This window comes from Henckelia pumila, chromosome 3 (genome assembly GCF_033568475.1).
Source record: "Henckelia pumila isolate YLH828 chromosome 3, ASM3356847v2, whole genome shotgun sequence".
Classification (NCBI taxonomy): Eukaryota; Viridiplantae; Streptophyta; class Magnoliopsida; order Lamiales; family Gesneriaceae; genus Henckelia; species Henckelia pumila.
In genome coordinates this window covers 58784496-58796355 of record NC_133122.1, presented here as the reverse complement: position 1 = coordinate 58796355, position 11860 = coordinate 58784496, and the positions used below count along the sequence as shown (strand labels likewise).

General features: G+C 36.3%; 1 protein-coding gene and 1 pseudogene across 1 annotated transcript; both read left to right on the top strand.

Moving 5' to 3' along the window:
• LOC140888798 (ammonium transporter 2 member 5-like) lies at positions 1-2081 on the top strand. Its single transcript, XM_073296500.1, has 2 exons — positions 1-606; positions 1242-2081. Exons 1-2 carry the CDS (start codon positions 1-3, stop codon positions 2079-2081), a joined length of 1446 nt encoding a protein of 481 aa, XP_073152601.1.
• A 5011-nt stretch (positions 2082-7092) lies between these two features.
• On the top strand, positions 7093-10488 carry LOC140891418 (uncharacterized; annotated as a pseudogene).
• Positions 10489-11860: the final 1372 nt, after the last annotated feature.

The following is an 11860-nucleotide window of genomic DNA, read 5'->3' as shown; positions in this document are numbered from 1 at the left end:
ATGGATCCGAAATACGCCTGGCTGCCGTCGAATCTCCAGCCGGACGACGCGAACCCCGAGTGGATGAACAAAGGAGACAACGCATGGCAGATGACAGCGGCCACAATGGTGGGCCTGCAAAGCATTCCGGGGCTTGTGATATTATACGGGAGCATCGTCAAGAAGAAATGGGCCGTAAACTCAGCTTTCATGGCGCTTTACGCCTTTGCAGCTGTCCTGGTTTGCTGGGTTGGGTGGGGGTATCAGTTATCATTTGGAGACTCGTTCTTGCCTTTTCTTGGGAAGATCGATGATGCATTGGATCAGCACGTTCTGTTGAAACAAGCGTTCGCGACTTACAAGTTCGCGAACGCCACGATGGTGTATTTCCAGTTCGTTTTTGCTGCCATCACTTTGATATTGATCGCTGGTGCTCTGCTTGGGAGGATGAATTTCATTGCATGGATGATGTTCGTGCCATTGTGGCTCACGTTTTCATACACCGTGGGTGCATACAGCATCTGGTGTCCCAATGGTTGGCTCAGCAAGATGGGGCTTATCGACTACTCCGGCGGCTTCGTCATTCACTTGTCTTCTGGTGTCGCAGGATTCACCGCAGCTTACTGGGTAATCACCATCAAACCAAACCTAACAAAATGTGTTTTTTGTACCAATCTACATATATATATATATATATATATATATATATATATATTATATATATATATACAGATTTGATATTATGAGCACCCATGATGTGCACTTTTGTGTGCACTGCTGACGTGACATCCTCTGCATCCAATAGGTAAACACCACATCAGCAGGTGCACACATAAGTGCACATGACAGGTGCTCACCATATCAAAATTCTATATATATATATATATATATAAACCATGTGTAACGTCCGACTGTATCAAAACTAGTTTTTTCAGCGTGCTTATGTTCTCACTCACACGCACCCTAAGAAATTTAGTGGGTAATAACAATCAAACCAAACCTAACAAAATGCAAGTGTTTTTTCTCCTAATATACATATATATATATATATATATATATATATATATAAACCATGTGTAACAACTCATTGTATCAAGACGAGTCTTTTCAACGTGCTTATGTCCTCACACACACGCACCCGAGAAATTTATTAGGTACTCACCAATCACCATCAAACCAAACGTAACTAAATGTGTATTTTGTACTAATATACATATATGAACCATGCATGCATGCCTAAATATATATATAATATAATGCAGGTAGGGCCTCGGGCACCTAGGGACCGGGAGAGGTTCCCACCAAACAACATCCTTCTGATGCTCGCGGGAGCCGGCCTGCTATGGATGGGATGGACGGGGTTCAACGGCGGAGACCCTTACATGGCCAGCATCGACGCATCACTCGCGGTACTCAACACGCACATATGCGCAGCAACAAGCCTGCTCACTTGGCTCCTACTCGACATACTTTTCTTCGAAAAGCCGTCGGTGATCGGTGCGACGCAGGGCATGATCACAGGCCTGGTCTGCATCACCCCGGCCGCGGGAGTCGTGCAAGGCTGGGCCGCCATCATAATGGGAATCCTCTCCGGTTCCATTCCATGGTTCACCATGATGGTTCTCCACAAGAAGACATGGCTCCTGAAACAAGTAGACGACACGATGGCCGTGTTCCACACGCACGCGGTGGCCGGGACGCTAGGCGGCTTGCTCACCGGATTCTTCGCCAACCCGAAGCTGAGCAGGCTTTTCTACATGTCCCCGACTTGGGAGAGGTACACCGGCTTGGCGTACGGGTTGAATAACGGCAGAGTGGGGGCGGGATTCAGGCAGATGGGAGTTCAGATGCTTGGAGTTGTGTTTGTGATAGGAGTGAATGTTTTGGTGACCAGTTTGATTTGTCTTTTGATAAGGGTTGCGGTGCCATTAAGGATGTCCGAAGAAGAGCTTAGCATCGGGGATGAACAGGTGCATGGGGAGGAAGCTTATGCTCTGTGGGGAGATGGCGAGAAGTTTGAGAAATCTGTGCATAACTCGGTGATTCATGGAGCTGATCAGAATGTCTCTGGTCAAAGCAAGAATACCAGGGTTAGTGTTTGACCTGAGTTTGGAGGAGGAACAAACTACAAAGTATTTGATAATATCAAATTTTAAGAAAATAAAACAAATATAAATTACAACAATTGTAATTTTACATGATAAAAATGCTACACGCAATTATATGATGTATTTGTAGTTTATTATATTGTCGTATTTTCAGTTTTATTATGATGTATTTTTTTTTGGGGGAAATTGTTTTTTTGTTTATGTATATTTGTTATTTTGCGATTTTAATCTTTTAAATATTTTTAGATTTCAGTTTTAGTCCGCTATCTTTATTTTTTTGGCAATTTTAGTCCTTTTTTCGACGTGACGCTGACGTGGCACCAATTCAGTGCTGATGTGGAGCTGACTTGTGCAGTGCCATGTAAGCATTTTTGAATAAAAAAGACCGAAATTGCCAAAAATCGAAACATGCAGGACTAAAACTAAAATATGAAAACATAGAGGACCAAAATCGCAAAGTGACAAATATACATGACCAAATTTACAGTTTTTCATTTTTTTATGATGATTATAGTTATTTTTGCGACGTGAAGCTGACGTGACATTAATAAGACACTTTTAAATGTATATATATAAATATATATATATATATTTCATGTCATCATTTCAAATAAAAAACAATATACGAGACGGGATCTGAAATTTGATAAAATTAAACAAATATAAATGAAAGAGATTGTAATTTTACATGATAAACACGTTAGAAATAAATTATTTCTTTCTTTAACATCCAAAAAAATAGATTAAATTAAATCTTGAAAACTTAAAGTAATATTGGGAATAGAAAAATAATTTTGAGGCAGAGTTTCAGTTTAGAAAACAATCCAACCGTCCAAGTACAAAACCCCAAACAGAAGGGATGACATCAGGCATTAAGATTCTCATCCAATATCCCATTTTTAAACCAATCATTTTATTTATTCTTTATAATAAGATAAAAACAAATTTTAAATTCCCTCTAGAATTCAGAAAGGATTCCCTAGGGCATGTGAAAAATATTGTTGGTGCATTGTATAAAGATAAAATGGCACATTCCACCCCTCTCGCCAAACTAATATTTAACATTGATAAATTGTCGATTAGTGATATATATATATGTATGTCTAACTAAGTTAAACAATTCTTCTGCCTTAACAATCATTCTTTGAATAACTAACTGTACAATCAGTATGCCACTGGAATTCTATATATATATATATATACTCATTATGGAACAAATTGTAAGACTTAAAATCTATCTTTATATATATACGTCAAAAATAATTGATGAAATGTTTTTTCTAAGAAAAGAAAATCAGAAACTTGGTGTTTTTAAGTTTTACATCTGGGATAATTTCATCTTACCTTTACCGGTATTTAAAAGTGGAGATTTATCAATATTTGTAGGGTCAACTGAAAAAATAATATGACCCACATGTATTGATAGATCTCAACCCTTAAATATACGTTAATACAGTGTCTGTATAGGTAGGATCTCATCTCACTTACCATACATTGTTGAACTTCTTGTTATGGAGAAAACAAATAGTAATTGAGTTAAATCAAGAAAGTGTTTGAAAATGATTTTAAAAACCAGATTTAGCCAAATGTTTTTGCTCAAAAGTAATTGGTTTTGTGGAGTGAAATCACATATCCGTCTCATAAAATTAATTTATCTTATTAGAGTTTTTGTGCAAAGAAAAAATAACATGTCAGCTGGCAAAACTCAATGTATACATTGGTGTCTTAATTTTTTGGTAAAAAAAGGTAATAATGTACAGTCCAAAATTTCGTAAAGTTCAGTAAAAAAGCTTGGTAAAATTAATGAATGGAGTCAACTAACGGTTCGTTGCACAATAAATTGTATTCACAGTAGTTTCTTAATTAAAAATGAGATGATAGCAACATATAACTGCCATTTATTTATATTTCCAATAAGAATTACTGAAATTTGAGCATTCAAATCAAAGTGGTCAATTTTTTTAAACTGAAAATAAACTGAGTGGCTTTGTTAGGGAGAAGTATTGGAGCATCTTATTATGGGGAATTCCTCGAAAATGCACACATTTTGTTAAGACCAAGGATGTAGTCTTACGATGGTACTCCACATTTCATGATCCATCTTACACGTAATTAAGTGGTCCCTAAAACTCACATATATATTAATGTATATATATCTATATAATATAATAAATATAATACATATATATTAGGCATATATTTAAGGTGCGTAATATTTTGGAGAAAATTATAATTGGTTGCAATTATACCATTCAAATAGTTTAAACAAACGTAACAACATAAATTCTAGGTTGTATCGTTCCACCAATAAAGTAATTATTTCTTTACAGCAATTCCTACTAATAGTTGTACTATGTATCTTGAGAATCTAATGCAGATTAAGTGTCACGAATTTATATTTACAAAACAGATCGATTCGATTATATATGCGATGAAAAGTAATTTTAATAAAAAAATATATATTTTATGAGTAAATCGATATGTGAAATGATCTTGTAACAGTTTTTGTGTGATCTTTAATTAACGATGATGCCGTTATAAGATCGCATGCTTGCTATTATACAAAAGCTACGACGTGGAATTTGTGCAGTTTAAAAACACATAAACCTTATAATATCATTAACTTTAAATCTTTATAGGAGTGATGAACGTTTGCACATAACCTGTTAGATCAACTCTAGCTACTCCATCATCTTCTACTTCAAAATGAAAATCAAGACGATTCAATTCTCGTTCTCAAATTATATACATGACACACATGAAATTACACATAATGCATTGAATTAGATGATCTCTAACAAAGCTTTTTTTGAATGTCCTATGGCTAACCTCTCCCATCGATCGAAAATGTGAATCAATCATTGATCTTGAACCCAAAAAATAACATTTTTGAATGTTTATTTACAAAGGAAAAAAAAAGTACACGACCATATATGTATGTGACATGTGCATCGAGTTAATAGGGATTGAATTGTAGAAGTAACATGGAAGGACTGTATTGTATACGAAGCAATCAATTCGAATCAGACATAATATGTTGCAAACTTCCATCGACACAACGTTTCAAAGTTCGAGATCTCATTGTCATGTAGTACAAGTTTATGGAAATATGGTGTTCAATATCTTCCATTTATTACTCTTTCTTTCACACAAATAGGGAAAAAAATGTGTCATTTATGAACAATTTTTGGGTTCAGTCAAACAATATTTGACATTGTTACACTCATTTTTCAAGCACTATTTCATCTATATATTGTCGTCTATATGTATACATACCCACGCACATATATTATAGCATATACTGCCAACATTCTGGAAAGAACAGAGCTTTCAAATATAATTAATGTAACCACAAATTAAGGAAACTAACCATACAAAGCTGGCCGGTTGTTGGTGTTAATTAATTAAAACTAGCAAATCATGACACACACTATGTGTATATGTTTTGTGATAAAATAAAGAATAAATTATTTTTTTTATTTTGCAATAGAATTTATTGATTTTTTAAATTGAAATGAAAAAAAATAAAAAATAAAAATATCATTACTTTATAGTAAAATTATGTTGTTAGTTCAACTAAAAAAAATTCATGTAGTTAGTTTGATAAGATTGAAAAATCTTCTATACAAATTCAAAATTACACAATAACTTCAATATAATTATTATAGAGTACTTATATATAGACACACATACACTCACACGGATAGATATTATCTAGGAGTAGAAATTTGAGGCTAGCTGTAAATGTGGGTAGCTGTTACCCGCGGTTAAGTGCCATTGAAATTTTGAAGCTGTCAAATTGTGCAATTAAGTTATCATTTAAAACCAGTAAATAATTTGTCACCATCTTGTTTTGACAAGGCCAAAATTTATTATCTCTTTCTATGAACTTTAAAGATTCGAAAATATTAATCACCTTAATTTTCTCATTCATATATTTTAATAGGATCGGAATTTACTTTTTATATCAAAATTTATAAATATCTTTAACATAGAAACTCAAATTCACTATCTTAAATCAGGTAAAGCACGTAACAACTCAAATGCCATAATTCAATTGTTCATATAATACAACTAATTATTTCTTTCCAAAAAACACTCTCAAATTTCCCAATAATTAAATCATATCGTGACTAATGAGAATGGAATATTATGCGATACAAAAACGATTATAAAACAAAAGTGCTCACCATTTTATCAACTCAATTACTCGAACATGTTCAAATTCAACTTGAATTCGATAATTGAAAATATTGATCAAAATATTTTCAATTCGACATAAAAACCACGAGGTTATTTGCACTCATACCAACTAAATTTCAACATCATGATCCGACTTTCATTTAGTACAGATTTTTTTTAAAAAAATTATTATAAAATAAAAAGGGCAATTTGCTCAAAAATCCCCAAATGCAAACATTTTTTGCTTTAGGATCCCTAGTCATAAAATGTGGTACAAAACAATACAAGATGTAGTACAAAACCATACAAAATGTGGTACAAATTAACAAAAATTATAGTACAAAAAAATGGCAAAGGAGTGCAAAGCAAAACATATTTGCATTGAGAATTTTTGAGCAATTTGCACAAATAAAAATCTATATAATTTAAAATTTTAACATGAGATAAATTAATTTTAATACACACACAGCGTTCCAAAAAAAGTAGTAATATATAATACACGTGCTTAGACCGTATTTATTTAATATAAAATTCGTAGCACATATCCATATCATGTGATAGATATATAATGTCATGTGACCGTACATCATTGGCGATATTTTTAATTTTATTTATTGTTATCATTATTATTTGATTAAAGACGAGGTAATTGGTAAAACACTTTTTAGTGCCCACAAAACGGTAACCTGCAGGTGACAACAGGCGGGGCACAGAAACAATTAACCCGCGGGTGACATTAGCAAAACCTAGTGTCACTCCATTTACTCAGTCCCACCTTTAAAAGAGCAGAAAGCGGGAGTTAGTTCTCAACAGATGAAAAAAGCAAAAGTGGAAAAAAAATCAGAGAAGGAACTGAATCTGAATCCAAATGTCACGTTAACTTCGCTGGATTAGGAGATTTGGGTTTTTCCGGGGTCGCCGGAAAGTGACGTCATTCATCGGATAATGATGATGGGGTCAGGGAATGAGCAGAATCTGGAGAAACAGGTGCAGAGGCAAATGGGTTGCATGGCTGGCTTCTTCCATCTCTTTGATCGCCACCGTATCTCTTCCACCAAGCGCCTCCCTTGTTCTTCCCCGGTATGGTTTTCTTCTCCGTAAAGTTTCTGTCTTTGACGAAGTTTCGTTGTGTGTGTTGTAAATTGTAATCTTTCGCCATTTCTAGGCCGTTGGTACGATTTCGGATCCGGAGATATCGGTTCCCGTGTCGCTGGCCATTTGTAGGGAATTTAGACCGGAGCCGACGGAGGAGGATGTGGCGCCGGAGGTGGTTGAATTGCCTTTGCCCCCTAAATCACCTCTTCTTCTTCCTATATTCAATTTGAAAGAAGGGAACAAGTCTTCGTGGAAGTTCAACAAAGAAGCCCCGAGGCTGTCGCTCGACAGTAGAGCTACTACAGATGCCAAGGGAGGCTTGCATCCCAAAAAGATCCGAACTTCCCCATCGATTCTGTCCACGGCGAGTCGATGCGACAGCATCGGAAGTGACACGTCCGATGGGTGCCAGAACCGGTCTCCCAGCGTCATAGCGAGGCTCATGGGTCTGGAGCCATTGCCCAATTCACCCGAATCCGAAACCGAAAAGAAGCCTGAGCTGAGGAGATCCGCCTCCGAATCCAGAGCCTCCAGAGATCTGTTTCACTCCCGATTCATCACAGAGCAACCAAGTGAATCCCTTTTCCACAATGCAGATCCAAAGGACCATGTATTGAAGAATGCTGCAAGGGCTGAACTTTCTAAACCACCAACAAACAGGGCCAACTTCAATTCTCCCTCTCCATGGAAGAATGTTCAGCACCGCAAAAGCTTCTTTGATTCAGCCGACATTTTCCCAGAACCCAAACAGACTGTATCAGTGTACGGTGAGATTGAGAAGAGATTGAAGGTGAGGGGAATCGACGAACCATCCAAAGATTTAGAGACCTTGAAACAGATCCTCGAAGCTTTGCAACTAAAAGGGCTTCTGCATTCCAACTCCAACAATCCAAACCAAGTCAGCCACCGGATCTTCATATACGACGACTCACCAATCGTGGTAATGCAACCTTCCAGACAGTCCAGCTCAAATTCGTCGCCTACTAACAGAAGAAACGTCGTTGATTACGCACGGCCAAACGGTAGAAGTCAAGCCCGTAGCATTCGCCGTAATCACGCTTCCGCCGCTGAAAATCACCAGTCAGTAAGCCCTCGCCGTGACCGCAGCGTGCGGAGCCCAACTCGGGCCGGTGAGAGCCGAAATGAATGCAATGCGGGTCCCCGACGGTCAAACTCCATAGTCAAACCGAAACCGTTGAGCGTTGAAACCCAAAGGAAACTGAAGAATTCAGCTGACAATCGGAGAGTCTCTCCATTAACTCTCCGAAGCTCAACAGCAGAAGAGGCAGCCCAGATCCGACGGCCAAGATCAATAAGAATGAGAAGATCACGACCGTTACTACTGAAGAGGGCGAATCTTCATCCATTTCTGGAAGCAGCATCACTACATCAACCGATACCGAGGTAATGTTTACCATCAAATCATTAATTACCCGCTAATCTTGAGTTGATTACCTTTATCAATACAATAACAATAATATAACTGCAATAAATGGTTGATTTATTACAGAGGTGGAAGACTGTGGAATTCAAAGAGGGAAAGAATTTATTGGAGAGATGTGATAAGCTGCTCCAGAGCATAGCAGAGATGAATGGAAGTGACCCGCAGCCGAGTCCCGTGTCAGTTCTTGACTCGTCTCTCTACAAGGACGAATCATTCACCCCTTCACCTCTTACAGCCAGACGCAATCTTGATTTCAAAGGTTGAATTTTTATTCTCTTATTTCATGTTTTTTTCATATCAGAATAATAATACACCAAAAATCAGAATGAAACTCCAATTTAATCCAGTATTTTTTTTTTTGGGTAGATTGTAATCAAGAAATCTAAGATGGTTTACTTCATTTATTATATATATGTGTGTATGGATAGATGGCTTGCACATTCTTGATTCTTGAATTTGGAAGAAACATTAGTGAATGTTGAAGCTGGAGTACTTTGTGCAAGTGTAATGCTATTATGTGGTGTAGTGGCTAGTGCTAAATGTTAGCAACACTTCAATCAGGTTTTTTTGGCTCGACTTCTAAATGCTGGCCCGAATAATTGAAATAGTTCTGTCCTGAACCTTTACAATATCTGAATTTGGATAGTGTTTCTTGGATGTGGAACCAAATCTGATATCAATAAATATAATATAGTCCAATTATTTATGAATGGAGGGACACTGGTGCCCACATTTTCTTCTTCATGTGGTCCTTGCATGCCGAGGGTATGTACTTGGTTTTATCATTGAACTTCAGGGGACATATAATATATGAAGGAAATGAATTGTTTAAATTGGATTTTGTGAACACACTTGATTCTATATATTATATTTTTAGTCTTTGAAAATCTAAAGACTTTGTTAGCTAGGCATCATGTTTTGATCGCTGTTAAAATTTATGAGCGCAGATGAATCAGGCGAATTGGAGGAAGAAATATGGAGCCCGATGGCATCATCAACTCGATCAAAATGGCAAGAAGAAACACGGGGTGACTGCGATTTTATGTACATTTCCGATATCTTGAGGGCATCGGATTCTTTCTCAGAAGACCCGGACATCTTTCTGTTGCTAGAAAAGCAGCAATATCTTAAAGGAAATGACACATCCAAGGCCTCCAGGCTCCAGAGAAAGCTAATCTTCGATGCTACCAACGAAATCATCGAAAGAAACAGACGACTTCCTCCATGGAAGACTGTTTCTTGGACTAATTACAACATGACAAAGCCATTCCTCGAAGACGTTTGGTCCGAGTTTCAAAGAATTCGCAACCGCAATGCTGCTGAAGATCTGTTTGAGGTCATCTGTGGTGTGTTGAGGAAGGACTTAGCGGGGGACGAGCTAACCGGATGGGGAGGAGATCATCCGATGGAGATGTCGGAGGCAGTCCTGGACATCGAACGGCTGATATTCAAAGATTTGGTCAATGGGATGATCCAAGATCTAGCTGCATTGGCATCATATAGAAGCTCGAGGAGAAAATTGGTTTTCTGAGAATCCTATAAAGAAATAAATAAGTAGGGAAAATGGTATTTCTGTTTTTTTAAATTTTTTTTTTTTAATTTAATCTCTTTACATAGTAGTTGTGTACTTGTGTTAACCTTCTTATTATTTTTTTGTTTTGTTATTTTTCCTTTTTAGTTATTGCCGATTATTAATTTATTGGGAACATTGCTAACGGTTACATCTTCACTTTTGCTAGCTGTAAGAAAATAAAAGTTCAAGATTAGGGAAGCTTTTCCCAGTGAACATCGTATAGAGAGTGTCATGTGTGTACCAAACCAACCAAGGTAAAAAGATGGGAAAAGTTGAAAAAATTGCAAAGGGTATCGAAATAAGAACAAAGTTGATATTTGGTTAACTAAATAGTATAAAATCATTATGTCATGTGAGTTGGGGTATATTTAATTTATAATAAAAAAGCAAATTACTTTATAATAAGAATAAAAGGTAATAATGGAATTAACTGGGAGTCGAATTATATTTGAAATAGTTAATTATCAATTGATTTGATCCCAACGGACATTGGACGGTTTGCAATATTTCAAGTGGCTCTGAAAATTATGAGTGGTCAAACTATAAATTTGACCAAACGGTTGTCCGGAATGATGAAACTTATCGAGATTTTGTAATGATTGAGAAACAGATAAAAAAGATTCTGACTACAGTATCAAAAAAGAGCATCATTTTGGATTGTTCTTTTTTTTTTTTTTTTTTTTCCTGGAATTAGCTATATATACTATTTATTTCGCAATTTATTTATAATATTGGTTCAAAAAATCATATATTGAAATATTATTGGGGTCATCGACATTATGTTATTTATTCAATACACATCACGTTCTTTTAACATAATTTCCATAATTGTTCTCAAGATATAGGCCCTAAATCCAAATGTAATGTGAATTATAACCAAATATTCAATTCGGTCTCATATATATATATTTATAATGGCTTCATAATTTTAAGCAGAAACATACATAGGGATGTCCACAAGTCATATCGAACTCAAGTATCAAACTACTCAAGCTCAACTCGATTTAAATTTTGTAGGCTTGAGCTCTACTCGATCAAGTATTTAATTTCAAGGATGAACTCGACTAGTGAAAATATGAGGTAATTGAGTGACGTAGCAAAAAATTGATATTACCCGATTGGAAAAAAAACTGGGTAACGGGTAGAGATCTGGATAACCGGATTAATACTCGGGTTGTTCCAAAGTTCGATCTTCGTGGGTTGTTACCTGCATCACAAAACAAAGTGAGTGGCGCCGGGAGTTGTCCGGCGAAGACACTCCTACGCTCAAGTCAGTATTTTCCCAATAAAAGTTCTAGAGAACTAGAGCATGTGACTATAGAGTGTGTACCTTAATAATGAGAGAACTTGAGCTATTTATAGATAATCAGAGAGTTTCATGGACTTTAGCCTCTTATGGGTTTTGAGGTATTTATGGGCCTTGATAAAGTGTTCAAATAAATATCGGAGTAATATGAGACCCATATGGATTGAGTCATT

Coding starts and splice junctions, on each gene's coding strand:
- LOC140888798 (XM_073296500.1), top strand. CDS start 1: ATGGATCCGAAATACGCCTGGCTGCCGTCGAATCTCCAGCCGGACGAC. Junction 607..1,241: donor GATTCACCGCAGCTTACTGG/GTAATCACCATC, acceptor AATATAATGCAG/GTAGGGCCTCGGGCACCTAG.